The sequence below is a fragment of the Mytilus edulis genome, chromosome 4 (assembly GCF_963676685.1).
Source record: "Mytilus edulis chromosome 4, xbMytEdul2.2, whole genome shotgun sequence".
Taxonomy (NCBI): Eukaryota; Metazoa; Mollusca; class Bivalvia; order Mytilida; family Mytilidae; genus Mytilus; species Mytilus edulis.
Window position 1 is genome coordinate 32,751,853 of NC_092347.1, and position 19,014 is coordinate 32,770,866.

A 19,014-nucleotide genomic window follows, 5' to 3' on the forward strand; every position below is an offset into this window, starting at 1 on the left:
ATGTGCACACAAGCTATTTCAATCATGAAAAATATCAGTCATTAAGGACAGACATATACTTTCAACAGAATGGGTGCTATCTGTGGTGCAAAAAACAGCTAACAAATCCTGATCACCTGAGTTATTGCCCCTTCTTTTTCGTGTTGCTCAATCTTGTTTTGGGTATGTGTGCTTTTCGTTGAATATTGTCTGTTGTTTTTCTTCGTTTTTTTGCCTAAGTATTGTATGTCTCCCATCAACATATGGTTTTTGATTGTCTTACTTCTTCTCCTTACCCTTTTTCATCTGAATAATTTGTATAGTAAAAACTTGGTAAACTTGGATTAGGATTTTATTATTCTAATTTGTAGTTGTCCAGTTTTGTTAATGAAGAAACTATAGTATATAGAGAAACATCTCTGCAAACAACAGGTTAATACTACTTACTGTTAAGTTCATTAATAATTCAACAAAATGTAATCAAACCAAATGTGGGTTTCTACAAAACTTATAAGTATTTTTCTAAATAATTACAATTTGCGTAACAATTTTTTTCAGAGAAATTGCACTTAATAAGGGAGATACAGTACAATTTTGAAAGAAAACATCCTTAATGACATGCAATGCTTGTCACTTTCCTTTTCCTTAATGGGGGCCCCTCAGGTAAAAATAAACAGAGAAAATCAATACACACACCTGTACAGTAAAACCTGCATATTTTCTGATATATTCAATGTAAGACAATTTTGCAGAAAACTTCCAGTTTATTCATTTTAATAGAATATTTACTTTTAGTCAGTAATTTTTATCTTTAAACAAGGATCCAACATGATATATAAACTAATTTATCTTTCTACATCCTGAATTGTACAACTAACTTATTTGGTATTGTCACATTTTGTGTAATTTACGTCATATGTAAATAACAGATATATTTCAGTAACCAATTACCCTCAAACACTTTAAAATAACTATGATTTCAAAACTGACCAGTCAAAATTTGACTTCATATTTAAAAATACCAATTTTGAGAGATAACCCTGTTTGTTTTCACTGTAGCACCATGAATCAATTATTTGTAAACAATCATTTATGTGAGTAATGGAAAGAATTCTGAATCACAAAATTTAATTTAAACAGGTATATATATAAATCTTCTCTCACACACTACTGAATACTTTAACATTTTCCTGAGGTGATACATTATAGAATAATAATAGGTGATAGAAAGTATACTAAGGAGATTTTTACCTGTTTGGTAGTACATGTACAGGTATTGATGTAGTTAATTAGTAGATGACAAAAGTGGAATACGTTTTATTGGTAAAAGTCCTTAACACTAAAAATTTGTGTAGAAAAGTGATAAAAAATTTGATTATCCATAAGAGAATAATAGTGACTGGACATTAATAGGAAATACCAGGTGGTTTCAAGTGTCTACCTTAAATATTCTGAGTCTTTGACTATCAGGAAATCAATACAAAATGGTGGTTAAAGACAGGACTTTGGAAATGCACAAGAAACGTGAAGAACTTGGGAGAAACAGCAAGAGATTTTCATTCAAAAAGAAAAATACACCAATGGATATATTAATGAAGAAAGTGAAACGTATAGAAAATGATTTGATAGAGATACAAAGCCATGTGACTGAAGTCACTAAACTTCAAAATAATCTCTATTGTTCGCCATTTGTCACACAGACAGAATTAAAAAAAATGGAAAAATTATCTGATCATATTTTAACTGAATCTGTAAAAATACGTAAAGAAATTGAAGCTTTATCCAACAACAATAATGAAATTTCAGAAGCTGACGCATATCAGAAAGTATGTGTGAATCAAATTGAGAGACTGTCTCATCAGCTTCGCGAGATTATGAACACTTTCCGAGCAAATCAGGCAGATTATATCGACAAAACTAGGACAAGGTTTCAAAGAAAGGTGGAGATAGTATCGAAGGAGGATAACCCCGATATTGACATGAACCAAGTTGACTTCCATACTCATTCAGTGTTTACCGATAATATCATTATTCAAATGCAAACTGCCAAATCTGACCTTCAAGAGTTGGAAGATAGGGAGAAAGAACTCCATCAATTAGAAAATCAAATCCATGAAGTTAATCAATTATTTAAAGAAATGAATGTGTTAGTTGGTGAACAAGGTGACATGTTAAATAACATCGAGAAAAATGTAGAGGAAGCTGTTGTACATGTGACCCAAACAAATAAAGTTTTAAGACAGGCTAAGGAGTACAAGTCATCAGCAAGAAAAAAGAAATTTATATGTGCGGCTATCTTAGGTGCTGTGGTTGTAATCACAATTGTAATTCTTATTATCGTATTTGCTTAGTCAAGTTAAATCTACCTCAGTGGTGCCATCATTGTTATTTAATTGTCACTGTTAATTTATTTTCCATAAATATACATTATTTTGTAAATTGATTATTTTTTTAGTAAAATATCTATTTGATTACAGAATTATTTAATTTGCATTATTTTGCAATCTTTTGCTTTCTTTTGCAATCCTTACAGAATTTCACCTCTATGACACACTTAATGCAGACTTGGCCTAAAGTCCAATGACATATTTGACGTAGACTTGGCCTAAAGTCTATTTTTTTATCAGCAGATCTCTTTTATCAATAATCCCAACAGAACTATCAAATATATGAACAAAGCTGACAATGACCAGATACAAAGGATTAGATCTATACTAGCCTAAAGTAAAATTTTACATTGAATCAATAAATATTTCAGAAAACCTAGACAAAAACTTTCAAAAGGGCAGTCACCATCTAAACTATAAAGGGTTAAGCATTTAGCACAATACATGACTTTAGCAAGAAGCAGTTAAAACCTGAATGACACTGCACCAATAATAGAGTAACCCTACTGAATTATTTCTTTAGTGAACAGCACCTGTTTCCTATCTCTGACTAACTGTGTATCAAAAACCCTGGAGCATTTAAACATGTTATTTTAAACTATAGATGTTTTATTTGTCTGGTTTTGGTGTCTAGTTCAGAGTAAACAAAAATCTTCAAGGAAAGCAAATTCTGGAGACTGAACTGCTTGTCTGAAGTTATCACAAAAATATCAAGAACAAAATGAAAGAACCTTTTGTAAGAAAGCTAATGTAATGCAGTCCCCATATAATCAGCACAAGAATTATTTTACAATTCCTACTCCTAAGAATATGGTTCCACATTTCAGATACTTCTCATTATAAAACTTATTAACTGTTTGATAAATAAAAATCTTTAATTTTGAAGAGAAAAGGACCAAAAAAGGCAATCCTGATTCAACAGAGTGATGATTGACAGACTGACAGACAGACAGAATGACTGACTGGTAGACATGACAAGGACATAATTCCCCCTCCTCCCCCACAATTTCCTTCAGTTTGGTAACAACAATTACCAAGGTTGCTTTATCATAAATTGTGTTTAAATAACATTTAAGCATTGTATAGATTTTTACTATTTCACAACCTTTAAATGTCAGTGTTTGACCTATGTAAAAGCTACATGGACAAATAATTTATCTAAATATACATGCCTAGTTAACCTTTGACAGACCAAACCTGTTGGAACTTCATGTGTGCAGTTGTCCATAAGTCAATCAATATATATAGAAAGCCATAAAAAATATATATAAATATTTTTTTTCTAAAAAAAAACATATGTTCTACAAATAGTATGTTATAAAACTATGTATGAATATACATAACATCAGCACTAATGTCTAAGAAATCTTAATATGAACACATAAAAGATTACGTTAACTTATATGACCAATGTCCTTAGAAGGCCAAATAGTGACCCTTCCAAATTTGGTTGGGAATTGCATCAATATTCAATGTAAAGTTAAATCTTACAATGCTCATTCATTATTTAAAATATAACCTTCTTTATTAAACGCTTCAAAAATCTTTGAGTAGAGCAGGATACAGTCACTTATCATCAAATGCACATATTGTTTCGCAAATAGGTTTTTTAACAGATTGGAAACTTTATCTTTGTAATTAAAGATATCGGCATTTCTGATATTTTGAAAGTGAATCCTCTTCCCAGAGTACTTTAATTCAAAATACTATAAAAAATGCAAAAAATGTAGAAAAAGAAAGAATTTCTCAGATGTAACTGCAACATATGCCAAAATTCATGCCAAGGACTAAATAATTTCCATATTGTTATAATAGCCACGACAGTGGACAAACTTTGGACAGGTATTTTTTCCTTGACCTTGTCTAACCACCATTTCAAGGAGCCACAACAGTTCTGACTAAAAGACAGATAAAGAAAAAGCCAAAATTTCAAGGAGCATAATAGAAGGACATTTTAAGTCAAGGGCAACTTTGGACATAGGTCAGACAAAAATAAGTGTAGTTTACCATAAATACATATGCAATACTGTACAACTCGTGATTTACCACTTAGGCTTTATTAAATATCACAAATAAAAATATAAAGAGACATGGGAAGAAGAAAAGTGCAATCAAATCCTATAATTTGTTTTCATAATCATTTGTCTTTGAAATGATAGTTCAAGGTCATCTTCCTACAAATTTAAGTATGTCCATCCCTCAATCGTAAATAAAGTGTCACAATACAACTAATTTAGCCACTTAATTGGTAATAATTGTCAGAGAAACAAAAATAGGGATATTTCTAGTTATAAGAGACATATGACGAAAAACATGCAGACTTCCGTGTTGGAATATAATTTTTCATATTTTGTGGTTAACAAATTTGCTATTTAACTGAATAATAAATATCTCTTACAATTGTGGGTTACCTAACATAATGATAAAACCAGATGCTCCGCAGGGTGCAGCTTTATACGACCCCAGAGGTTGAACCCTGAACGGTTGGGGCAAGTATGGACACAACATTCAAGCTGGATTCAGCTCTAAATTTGGATTGTGATTAAATAGTTGACACAGCATAGGTTTCTGACACAGAATGAATGTGGTCTAATGAACTTAAAATATTTTTTTTGCCTTTGAGCAATTCACTATGCTGTTGAATATTAATCCTCTCAAAAAAATGTTTGAAGAAATTTTCTTTTTATTTATGAAATCTGAAATGAGAAAAATTTAACCCCCCCCCCCCCATTTTTTTTCACATGCCCCTTTCCCTTTTTCCAAAACTGATCTCAATTCAAATTTCTAATGGAGTTTGCAACAATAACTACTCATTTAAATAAATCATAAAATATTAAAATGTATAATAAAGTGCTTGTTATCACTGAATGGTAAAGATTGTTTTAATTTATCAGTTGGTAGTAAAAGTGAATATACATTGTATATTGTATAAAACAATGATTTAAGTTGATTCAACTACTATTCTGGACAAAGAAAGATAACTCCATTTTTTTTTAATTTCTTGCTATTGCACAATATTGTGCAATTAGATATTTTTTGCTATTGCACAATACTGTGCAATTGAAAATATTTGCTATTGCACAATACTGTGCAATTGAAGATTTCTTGCTATTGCGCAATACTGTGCAATTGAAAATTTCTTGCAATTGCACAATACTGTGCAATTGAAGATTTCTTGCTATTGCTGAATGCTGTGCAATTGAAAATTTCTTGCTATTGCACAATACTTAATATAATAATTTTGGATCCTGATGTGAACCAACTTGAAAACTGGGCCCATAATAAAAAATCTCAGTACATGTTTAGATTCAGCATACCAAAAAAGCCCAAGAATTCAATTTTTGTTAAAATCAAACTTAGTTTAATTTTGGACCCTTTGGACTTTAATGTAGACCAATTTGAAAACGGGACCAAAAATTAAGAATCTACATACACAGTTAGATTTGGCATATCAAAGAACCCCAATTATTCAATTTTTGATGAAATCAAACAAAGTTTAATTTTGGACCCCGATTTGGACCAACTTGAAAACTGGGCCAATAATAAAAAATCTAAGTACATTTTTAGATTCAGCATATCAAAGAACCCCAAGGATTCAATTTTTGTTAAAATCAAACTAAGTTTAATTTTGGACCCTTTGGACCTTAATGTAGACCAATTTGAAAACAGGACCAACAATTAAGAATCTACATACACAGTTAGATTCGGCATATCAAAGAACCCCAATTATTCAATTTTTGATGAAATCAAACAAAGTTTAATTTTGGACCCTTTGGGCCCTTTATTCCTAAACTAGTGGGACCAAAACTCCCAAAATCAATACCAACCTTCCTTTTATGGTCATAAACCTTGTGTTTAAATTTCATAGATTTCTATTTACTTATACTAAAGTTATGGTGCGAAAACCAAGAAAAATGCTTATTTGGGTCCCTTTTTGGCCCCTAATTCCTAAACTGTTGGGACCTAAACTCCCAAAATCAATACCAACCTTCCTTTTGTGGTCATAAACATTGTGTTTAAATTTCATTGATTTCTATTTACTTAAACTTAAGTTATTGTGCGAAAACCAAGAATAATGCTTATTTGGGCCCTTTTTGGCCCCTAATTCCTAAACTGTTGGAACCAAAACTCCCAAAATCAATACCAACCTTTCTTTTGTGGTCATAAACCTTGTGTCAAAATTTCATAGATTTCTATTAACTTAAACTAAAGTTATAGTGCGAAAACCAAGAAAATGCTTATTTGGGCCCTTTTTGGCCCCTAATTCCTAAAATATTGGGACCAAAACACTCAAAATCAATCCCAACCTTCCTTTTGTGGTCATAAACCTTGTGTTAAAATTTCATAGATTTCTTTTCACTTTTACTCAAGTTAGAGTGTGAAAACTAAAAGTATTCGGACAACGACGTTGACTACGACGACGACGACGCAGACGATGACGCCAATGTGCAATATACGACGAAAAAATTTTCAAATTTTGCGGTCGTATAAAAATCTAAAAGTACATTTTTAGATTCAGCATATCAAAGAACCCCAAGGTTTCAATTTTTGTAAAAATCAAACTAAGTTTAATTTTGGACCCTTTGGACCTTAATGAAGACAAATTTGAAAACAGGACCAAAAATTAAGAATCTACATACACAGTTAGAATCGGCATATCAAAGAACCCCAATTATTCAATTTTTGATGAAATCAAACAAAGTTCAATTTTGGACCCTTTGGGCCCCTTATTCCTAAACTGGTGGGACCAAAACTCCCAAAATCAAACCCAACCTTCCTTTTATGGTCATAAACCTTATGTTTAAATTTCATAGATTTCTATTTACTTATACTAAAGTTATGGTGCGAAAACCAAAAATAATGCTTATTTGGGCCCCTTTTTGGCCCCTAATTCCTAAAAATGTTGGGACCAAAACTCCCAAAATCAATCCCAACCTTTCTTTTGTGGTCATAAACCTTGTGTTAAAATTTCATAGATTTCTATTCACTTTTACTAAAGTTGGAGTGCGAAAACTAAAAGTATTCGGACGACGCCAACATGATACCAATCTACGACCAAAAAATTTTTCCATTTTTGCGGCCATATAAAAAACATCAAACACTCTATCTAAAAGTATAATCAGGAAAAGGGTTAGGTCATATAAATTGATTTTATTTCTTTATAAACAAAACTACGTAAACACTATACTAATGATCACTAATATATAGGAAGATTCTGAGGATGAACAATCTGAGGATGAACACGTTACTATTTCCCATGATGCTTTATATTCACTCTCATAATATTTATTATATTAGACAGATTGTAAACGACTCGATAATTATCATAATATAAGTATAAATCTGTAATTAAATAAGTACAAAGCAAATACCCTACAGAATTCAGGTCTCATGTCAATAGCGAAGCAATAAAATTGATAATCTGGTATCTAACCTGCCTTCATACGAGTATTCATAAAAGGATGCATTCTAGTACAGTAAAATATATCTTAAATATTTCTATTTGTATAAACTTTTGGCAAATTTGTATTGATGATGTGATTTTAACAGTTGATTGGAGTCTTTATATCTAATTGATAAATTAAAGGATTGCTAGAGGGATTCTGTTACCCAGTAGCTTAAACAAAAACATTTGGAATAACTAGATTTATGATTTTGCAAATATATGCATTCTATAACAGCCATTATTCAAATTAATAGAAGAAATTGTGTTTAGAAATATTCTAAAATATGACTTACTATTCTATTATTTTATGCACATGTCAGAAACAGTTCAATATTGAATACAGAATACAGAATATTGTGGTGAACTAGAATAATTGGCTAGCATGCAGAGATAGTATTATGTGTCTATGTCATGAAGCATGTTTAATACCAATCAAACTGCAGGTGACTAACAATATTATATACTGCACTGCTGAGAGATTTCTTAAATCATTACCAAAAATTATTGTGAAAATTAAAAATGTCAATCTTTTGTCAACAGTAATTTTATACTGTCTTAAATTTCCTTATATAAAGAAAGTCATTTAATGGCAATTTTCTTGTTAAGCGCCATGCTGGGTGACGCTGGTCGTAATTGTTTTGTTTTTTTGCACAAACCACATATTGTCATGTCATAACCAGACCCTTGTCTCTTCATTAGGGTAAAAATATCTAGACTTGTTCTCTAAGCAGACATAGCCGATCCTAACTGTTGACCAAATTAAGTAAAAGTAACAAGTATTAGCTTTTAAAAAAGCTTCTTTGGTTGTATAAACTGGTAATATCAATCAAATATTTGAATTAGTATAGCAAAAAAAGTACTCTTATAATAAATTAGGAAAACTAATAGAATTTGATAAGATATGTTGCAATCTCATCTTTTCAGGCTTGTTACAGCACATGGACTTGAGTGTGTAGGTAAAGGTAGTATCTCTCGTTAGCTTGCTTTCTAGCTAAAACATGATATCATTATTAGCTAAGGTACAACCCTGCTTGGGGCATAGTCAATACTCAATAGTTAAGAAGAGCACCAATCAAAAACATGATGCCTCATATAAAGAAAGTCCAACACTCTCTCAAATTATAGAACCCTTGCAACACTTATTTCAGGGGTCTGTTATAATGGGACCTGTTAAAAGGCAAAATGTCTACCCCTATCCAAAATACCAGTGTTTTCAAATGGATGTCAAATCTCCCCCCCCCCCCCATCCCCCCACCCCCCTCATCCATTTGTCCCAACTTGCAGCACTTGCCTATTGCACTGATTGAAATTGGATAACTTTAAATTCGATGCATTTCCGTCAAAAACTTTGGTTTTAATGAACATCACTTCTGCGTTTAGGGGCCCTGTTACTTCCATTCCCATGTTGAGCAAGTGGTTGGAAAACTGTGACGTTATATTGCACGAATTATTGGGCAAATTGAATTCTAATAATTAACAATCAGCACTTGTATTGTTAGGGAATTGTGATTAAGTACCTAAAGAATAAACATAATTGCTAGTTTATCCTGCACAATGACAATCACTAAGATGCTTGATGAACATTAATAGTGCAAGGATACAGGCAATCCCCTCTATCTGGTAAATGACGTCATACAGGCGGGCATAATTGATGAGTTTTTTCCAGTGATGGATGACTCTAAAGTGGTCTATAGTTTCTCATCCTAAATATGCATGAAATAGTTGCCACTGCACATTAAGCAAGCAACAATTAATCCAGAACCATGGGACATTTGAATGTTTTTCATTACATGGTAAAAGGGGAAGTAACTCCCTTATGTAAATGAATAAAATTCATATGAATTGTATGTTCATATATTGTGTAACAGTTGAACTCTTTAAATAATTGAACCTCGGACAAGACAAATACCTTGTGAAATCCAACCATTTCAAAGTGTTTTAATTTATTGTCGTCTGGTTCTCCCCAGGTGATCAAATTAAAATGATCATATTCTGTTCATATGTACCATAATATCGTTTTAAAATAAGCAGTGAAAATTATTATATTCTGTTATATATCATAATATCGTGACAGACAGTGGTCAGCATGAAAAATTATACTGTCTTGAAGCTTAAAATTACACCAAAAAAAAAAACATAAAAGTACAAAAAAATTGTTCTGTAATTGAAGAAAATGGCATTTTTCTTAATATATTTTTAAAATAATGTATATATCATATTATCGTGACAGACAGGGTTTGCCAAGAAAATTTATACTATGTTGAAGCTCAACATTACAAAAAGATCATAAAATTACCAACATTTTTTCTTTATATATTTCTTTGATATTTTTTTTTAGTTATTTCTATGGTATATATTATCACTAGAAAAAAAACCATTTAAATATGCAATGTCTGAAATAAATGCAATGATTTGTTCGATTTTCCTTTGCCATAAAGTGCAATACACATGCCATAGTTTCTTACAACCACAGCATCTGGTCTCTGATGGATGATTGTCTCATTGGCAAAACTAGCACCTCTACTAGTTTTTGAAATGACAAAAACAATAAAGTACAAAAATTTATTTTATTTGAAGAAATAAAAAGTTTCTAAAAAAAATAGTTTTTGCAAACTATGTTTATAAGTATCCCTGGCTTGACATTTAAATATATACAAACATAATCAAAAGGACGGAAATAAATAAAATAATTTGTCAGATTGTTCTGTGCCACAGTGCCATAAATTGTGATATACCATTATTTCTGTGAAATAAGCAATCAACTCTTGCTTCCTGCATGATAGTCCTTATATTAAATAATCAGCAAAGTCAAGTTGATATAACACCTATACAATATTCTAATGCATGCTATAATTTATACATCAATCAAAAAAATATCCAGGGATTTCTTCATAACGCTGCATAATTCCATCAAAATATGGTGTATATTATCGGTATTTACTTGTAAATAATTATATATACTACTGGGATTGTATTTGCTTAATGGAAAAATTACACCTTCTTTATTGGATTTACATTTACAAAAACATGCTCTTATAGTATGGCTTTTGTGGGTGGAAGATCAAATTCAAAGTCATATTCAAAATTATACATTTACCATTAAAAGTACACCAGTACCAACAATCTTTTAGTCAAGTCTTTTACTTTAAGGATTCAGTTTGTTTCTTTCCTAATTAATTTTAAAAAACTAAATCTTAAATGTTCTTAATTTTTTTTGGAGTAACATGTTTACGATATTAAACAATGTATGAAGCCTTATTTCTGATATGAAACTGAAAATTTTTAGTTGAATGTGCCAGCTACTTTTTATCAAAGCACAATAAAAGCTGTAACACAGCCAATCAGACTTATATAAAACAAATATCTATCGCAAGAGTGCATGACAGGAAGGACAGACCCATAGAATGACCTTTTATTTCTATGTCCCCCCCCCCCCTACTAGCATTTAGTTTTGTGCTGGGGAAAAACTTGCACAGTGGACTTAGTCTAATATATATGTATGAATTGGTACAATAATTTCCTCAATATTATGATCACCAAAAATGTGTTTCTTTATTAAAGAAATTAAAACATGTGAAGTCGTCAAGACCCAAAACAAATGTTTATACACGTACTATATTCTATACTTTCTGATCAAACTATATTGAAATCAAGGGTCCTTCATTAGTGCCTCAACTTTAAGACAGGAGTGTTTATATCAATCATTTCATTTGAAATACCTTTATTTTTCATTATATCAACTTTTTCGGTCAATTGTTTATTCCTGTTAATTTTATACATTTCTGATATTAGTGTTTTACAATTAAGAAGAATCCACTGTGTCACGATTTCATTGATGCAAGAGCTCTCATCTTGGTCATCTTGGTTATTAAAGTGCTTTATCTAGTGTCATTAAGCATGGTTAGATAAAGGTTATAAAAGCAGACATTGTCTTCCTAAGCAAGTGTCAGACACATTACTAGACGGAATATTAAGATAAAATAAATGTTTCTTAATTGAATTTGCCATGTTTTTATGACAAAAAAACTAATAACTGGCTGATTAGTATGACACAGTCCAAAAGCAAGATCATTAAATAATGTCAAGCCCTAAACATACGACAGTGCTAGCATAATTAGTAGTCGTAAATTTATATTCAATATTTGTTGTTATGGGAAATGATAGCTATTAACTGTTACACTTCTGGTTGTGGCAAAAAAGTGGTCAATAGTTTACTTTTTAACTGTCATAGTCGAAATAAGCATGAAAGATTTTTTTCATTGCCTAGATGTTATATGGTCTAATTCAAGAGGTAGATAATACCACTACAAATAGATTAGCTTACTTAATCTAACCTTCAGTTTAGGTCAAAACAGGTGGGCAACTAAATTAGGATTTTACCACCACAATATGATATTAACAAGTAAAACTAATTTTTGGTCCGATTCAATAATTTTTTTTTCCCCTATTTTTATATACTAAAGTTCTGGGTTTCATTTGACAAATCAATTGTCAAGACGTTTGCAAATTACATATCATTTTTTCACCTATAACTGATGATAACTCTATATATAAGAAATCATCACTGATGGATGAATAAACCATAGACAGACAGACTATTGTTAACAGTTACATACATGTAAGTCTTATGTGACACGATTTACAAGAGACACAAGACGCATGACCTGTTACCAACAATGCAACACAAGAAGAATAAACACTAAATTAAAAATGATTGTAAAATAGCACATAAACTTTGTAGAATGATTCAATTGATCCTAGTTTTCCCCCCATCATGGCCATAATCCTATAATGAAAAATGTGCAATAAGGGGGAGGGGTGTAGGATAAACATATGGAAGAGCAACTCAACAACACAAGTACATGTTCATTAAAGGTTACAATTGAATTGTGTAAACCTTTACAATAATATGACAATAAATTAAACTTCCAAATACCAAACTGTGTTAGTTTTATTCTTTTTTTGTCTTATCATTATATCCTTTTTGACTCAGGTGGATAGTTGTCCTAATTCCTATCATACCACACCTTAATTTTACAAAAGCAGTCTGCACCTAAAAAAATTTCAACTACTAGTCCAAAAACTAATATTCCAACATTTTTCTTATTGATCCAAACAAAGTGTTGCAAAAACTTACTAGTTCTAATAAAATTTTACTAGTCAGGGGCAATCCGACTAGTGGCTAACCTGACTGGTGGCTAACCTGACTAGTGGCTAACACTGCAAAAAGACAATCTATGAAAAGTAAAATCCCTTCATCAGCATTAGATATAAATTTCAAACCAGATCGACAAACCGACAGATAATTCATAACTTGAATAATATCTAGGTTAATTATGAGAAAGATTAGCGAGGGATGCTTACAGACAGGTCATTACAGTACAAATATTATATCTGTCATAAATTCAATTTAAAATGGTGCCATCTAATAATCAAAACTATAAAATATTATGGTCTACGTCAGTCAACCCATGACAACTATTATCAGAGGAGTAACTAATCATTCTCTACTAAAATAAACTGCATAGGTTGCAAATATAGTAATGGATGACTCTCGCATTATCAGTATTCCCTAAAGAAGAAATGCTATACAGATACTTTATAGAAAATATTCAGATATGGGTTATGATATCAGAAATAGGTAACTAAATCGTGTGATTATCTCCCAACGTAATAAGTCAATTTTATGAATGTCTTTTAATTGTATATTACGATGATGATAGTATATCTATGGCTATTTTATTGGGTAGTTTAAATCAACATTATTTCATTGACGAATGTTAAATTTTCTGTTTATAAATAATTCAATACATTTGTAACATAATAAAAATGTCTATATCAGTTAAGGGTGTACTTAAGTCTGGTTTCAGAATTTGTGTCAGATGTTCAGACTTTTTTCTTTTCTTTCGATATGAGACCAAAATAATACCAATGCAAATAAAAAAAGAAAAAATCAGAGTGTGCCTTTTTTCCGTCATTTTTATCTAAAATTAAGTATCTCAAAAAGGAGCTCCATTGCCCATCAATATTATTTAGCTTATTTTGTTCTTCTGACTTATAGTATCTTATTACGATTATTATTATTTTTTTATTTCATCTTAGTACATGTACATATGCGTACTTTAGTATTTTTAAGATATATGTCTGATAAAAATCATTGAATGCAAACAATATGAACCAATATGAACCTACGAAGTCTTATACTATAGGACTAGTCGAAATATATGATAGAACTCTTGACATGCTTTTAACATATTTTCAATTATAATAAAACTGAGAATGGAAAAGGGGTGTGTCAAAGAGTCAACAACTCAACCAAAAAGCAGAAAACAGCCCAAGGACACCAAAGGGTCTTCATCAAAGTGAGAAAATCCCATTTCCAGAGCTGACCCGTAAACATTGATGTATACAAGTTTGAGCAGAATGGACACTACACACAAAATATACATTTGAATTAACGTCAAGGTCATAACAAACCTTTTGGTTTTTGAAATTTAAAATCATTTTAGAAGGCTTTCTTTGACCTAAAAGGTTGTAACAAGGATATCTCCAAGACAGTTTATACATTTACAGTACTGGATGTGATTTTAATACTTAAGATATGATTTTACTTAAAGTGTAAAGAACCACTATAAAGATCCCACAAGAATGTGCCCATAGTAGACGGATGCCCCACTCGCATTATCATTTTTTTTTATGTTCAATGGACCATTAAATTGGGATAAAAACCTCTAATTTGGCATTAAAATTTGAAAGATCATATCATAAGGAACATGTATACTAAGTTTCAAGTTGATTGGACTTCAACTTCATCATAAACTACCTTGACCAAAAAATTTAACCTAAAGCCGGACGGACAGACGAACTAACAGAGGAACAAATGGATGACTGAAAGGACGGATGAATGGACAAGGGGATGCACAGACCAGAAACATAATGCCCCTCTACTATCCTAGGTGGGGCATAAGAAATATGTCTTGACACCTCCATATATTATCTTGAACTATTTTGCATTAGGTGACTATTTTGATACACCATAAACTCAAACTTGAAAGTAACCTTCAATTCTTTCACACAAAAAATATCAAAAATACATGAAAATTCAACAGCAGATAATCAGTTAGATTGACAATGTGATCCAAGTATACCCTTTACTTCTTTTATAGAATTTTATATGCAGAATACACTACTTACACAACGGTACACTGTACTTTCTATAAAATCAATTCATTGCTATGGTATATCCTAACCTAGTTGTACCATAAAATACAATTATGGGACATGAGTACGATATCAATATTGCTATGAGATATCTTAACCTTTAACACTGGACCATACATTTATGTGTAATGACATAGATCACAGTGTTGCTATGTAATATATATCTTAATCTTATGGTACAATTCTTGCAACAAACTACATAACAGTATTACTATGGGATATCAAGATCTTTGTAGAGCAATGGTACAATTTTACATTTAAGGTTCCCTCCCACAGGACATAAATGTAATGATAAAAGGAAAGATTCTGTCTTTCTTACCTGATAGCCTGGCAGTGAACTGGTTCCCTACCACAGGACATAAATGTAATGATAAAAGGAAAGATTCTGTCTTTCTTACCTGATAGCCTGGCAGTGAACTGGTTCCCTACCACAGGACATAAATGTAATGATAAAAGGAAAGATTCTGTCTTTCTTACCTGATAGCCTGGCAGTGAACTGGTTCCCTACCACAGGACATAAATGTAATGATAAAAGGAAAAATTCTGTCTTTCTTACCTGATAGCCTGGTAGAGTCCTGATTCCCTCCACCACAGCTAGGGATGTTAGATGCTGCAAGAAGGATGCTGCCTTTCCTAAATGGCTGCTTAATGGAAGGCACACATGTATGGTAAACATAGCACAACCAGCAGGACTCAACCAAAAATTATCTCCCCTACCTAAAAATAAAAAAGATATCAATTGACCTAAAGATAACAAGCATTCTGAGAGTATTGCATGGCAAAACATAGTCTTCTACCTGTTAAAATTGCATCGTACTGAAAGAAAATGCTAACTTGTTCTATCACTTGTCATAGTGTAAACTATATAACAAATATCAGATTTATATCTTAAAGCATGATGAAGAAAAGTGTGGACAACTGAATATGCAAGTGAATTTTTCAAGAACCATAACTCTGCACAAAAGTATCAGACAAAAACAAAATTCATACTTGGTCTGTAACTTGTCATGATTAAACTATATACCAATTATGAAATAAATATCTTCAAGATTGGAGAGAAAAAGTGCAGAAAACTGATTATTTGAGTGATTTTTTTTAAGTCCAAGGACCATAACTCTGCTCAACATCATCTGACTGGAAGAAAATTTGATCTATATCTGTAGCTTGTCATAATAAAATGCTTTCCTGAGCTCAGCCTGATATGACGGCAGAGGTCAAACCCTGAATAGCTAGGGCAAGTTCAGACATAATATTCAAGCTTAATTTGGATTGTCATCAAAATTTTGACATAATATACTGTTCAGCGGGGTTTTTTCAAGGGGGGGGGTTTACTTTCGCTTATTTTGGAGGATAAGGGAAAATCGTAAATATAGCGCAAAACTGTGCAACTGAATATTTCTTCTTGAAACTTTTCAAAAAATTTGAAATTTCAGAAATTTGAAGATATGATCTTGTAGTTTAAGTTTAGAGAACTCTGTTCACTTAAACACAAGTTATTGACTGAAAACTAGAACAATACTTGTTTAATTCCTAAAATGTTTGTACCATAACCCCCAAAATCAATCCCAACCTTTTTTGTTGTTTTGAACCTTCTTGTAAAATTTCGTAGAGATCCATACACTTTAACTAAAGTCATTGTCTGGAAACCAAATGTGTCTTCGGATAACAACACAGAAGACGACAAAGCTGACATCATAGCCTTATACGAACTCAAAAAAATTTTGCGGTCATACAATAAAACAATATACCAAATATCAACTCAATATCTTCAAGCATGAAGAAAAAAACGTTTGCTGGACTGACGGTTGGACAGACGGATGGACAGACAGACAGACAGACTTTTATGGCATAAAATCAACTAGAATTTCATCTTGATTGGCCCTACTTTAGTTTTAATACCCTTGCTAATTTTTTTCTAATCAATGTTTTAATCAAAGTTCATACATCAGAAAATATTATTTAAAAATGTGTGCAGTTTGTTGTCTCATACATGTAAATGACCTTTAGAAATTTTTAATGTTGTTGTTCTCAAAAGATCGACTAAAAAGAAAACCTTTATTACCTTTGCCATTTGTCTGGACAGTTGAAATGGTTATCAGACCGTTGTTGTCAGGACAGGAAAACTGTAAGCTGTAAACAACCATACATAATCATTAAATACTTATTCTCAATAAATGCCATTTATATTTTATTGCAAATATTCCTGGACCCACTTGCTTTTAACTTTTCGGTTTGATTTGATGAAGGGAGATATATTTATATCATAAAAAATAAATCAGTTACAATTAACAGGAATAAATGTATCTGTTTACCGTTGCAGTTGTCTATTCTAAATTGTTTGGTTGCTGTCCTATTCAAGTTTACCTAACACCTTTCATTCATTGCAACATCACAGCAATTCTACCCAATGTTCTATTACTATTTTAATTTACGCAATATAAACATGCAATTTTTTTTGTAATTACCTCAGTGTCAGGATATATGCATGATGATTAATATTTTAATCTTTTAGATGTATTTCGAAGAAAATTTAGTATGAAAGCTCATTCAAAGTTCATTTGCTGAAATTTATAAACTACCGTTCCATTCCCCTATTTTCATGATTTAACTGATGCATACACAATTGCAATCCTATCCAAAGAAAGATAACTGTTGCCATTTAACTAAATAACTCCACTATGTGAATAAAATAATATTGTTGTACTGTGAAAAAAGATATAAAGACTTTATAGAAACAACTTGAGAAATAGCCCTTGAAAACACATGTAATAAGACATTCAAGCAAGTATATTCAAAATAGTGATCACCTGGTGCAAAGAATGTACAATATAAAAGACATATATCTATATAAATAAGGTGATGTTGAATGATTGCCAAGGCAATGAGGTAGTTATCCACAAGATTGCTTGAAAAGCATTAGTAGAAATGAAAAGACATACACAAATGTCCATAGAATTTCACAGGTACTCCTATTTGAAAGAAACTTATCAGTATTAGTAGTTTAATAAATGAACATTGAATAACCAAAAAAAAACTATGGCCACACATTTTTTTTAATGAATGGCACTTTTAGTACTGCAACCAGAGTTCATTTTTTAAAACTTTAATGGTCCGGAAGAACACACACCTAAATTATATATCGCTGGAAAGAGGAAAACGTGTACAATAAGAAAATTTGGGTCGTAAAAATCAAGAGTGGTCACAATTTTGTGAAATTGAGGTCAAAGGTCAGACCTAAAATTATCAACATTTCAACCACAAGGACAAAAAGGAGAAATATTCTGTTATTTATTCAATAGAATGTTACAAAAACGATTCAATTATAAGCATATGCTATATACGACGTTAAAACGACAAATTTAACTACTTATATGAAAAGCTGCCATTACAAAATGGCGTTGATTTGGAACCTTCTGATTTTTTTCCATTTAAGACATAGCAAAAGAAGAAGTGGCCTTGACCTTTTCACATCCATAAACTTTCATATTGTGTATATATAGTATTTCAATAAAGTATATCACAGAATTATTTTCTAAAGTATAAAACACCAGTTTATCAAATTATTTCAATATTTTTTCTATTTTTGAAAAAAAAAAAATTCAAGCGCTGAAACAGTGTTTTTACTTTTGCATCTTAAAGGTTGTGTATTTTGTGAAAAATAGTATCTAGTTATAGATAAATACATATTGTGTATTTGCAAAGTCTGGACAGAGCAGTTATAACACAAAATATACTATAGTCACCCGAGGCGAATGCGAGGTTTAAAAAAAAATTGAGTGTAAAACAAAGTCAGTTTGGTGCATGATCATTTTTTTAGTGGGATAATTCTGGTAAAAAAGTTAACTCATTAATTTTTTAAGGGAAGAATGAAAAATTATACAATGCAATGCCAATTTTCTAATGTTGTAATTCAAAATCAGTCATGATCCTTATTTAACTTTTAAAAGCGACACACAATAGCTCAAGAAATCATAAAATAGG

The 19,014-nt window shown here is 31.2% G+C and overlaps 2 protein-coding genes across 3 annotated transcripts in view; one reads left to right on the forward strand and one right to left on the reverse strand.

Annotated features, from left to right (window-relative positions):
• The window catches only part of LOC139519495 (biotin--protein ligase-like), a 55,295-nt gene that overhangs the window by 14,415 nt on the left and 21,866 nt on the right, over window positions 1-19,014 (reverse strand). For both annotated transcript variants that reach the window (XM_071311607.1, XM_071311606.1), the window contains 2 exons: window positions 17,096-17,163; window positions 15,590-15,750 (listed from right to left, as the gene is read on the reverse strand). In XM_071311607.1, coding sequence (XP_071167708.1) covers window positions 15,590-15,750; window positions 17,096-17,163 — 229 coding nt within the window. The remainder of the gene's footprint in view (window positions 1-15,589; window positions 15,751-17,095; window positions 17,164-19,014) is intronic.
• LOC139519483 (syntaxin-1A-like) lies at window positions 1,084-3,074 on the forward strand. The gene has a single exon (XM_071311596.1). It carries the CDS (start codon window positions 1,464-1,466, stop codon window positions 2,328-2,330), a length of 867 nt encoding a protein of 288 aa, XP_071167697.1. The 5' UTR covers window positions 1,084-1,463; the 3' UTR covers window positions 2,331-3,074.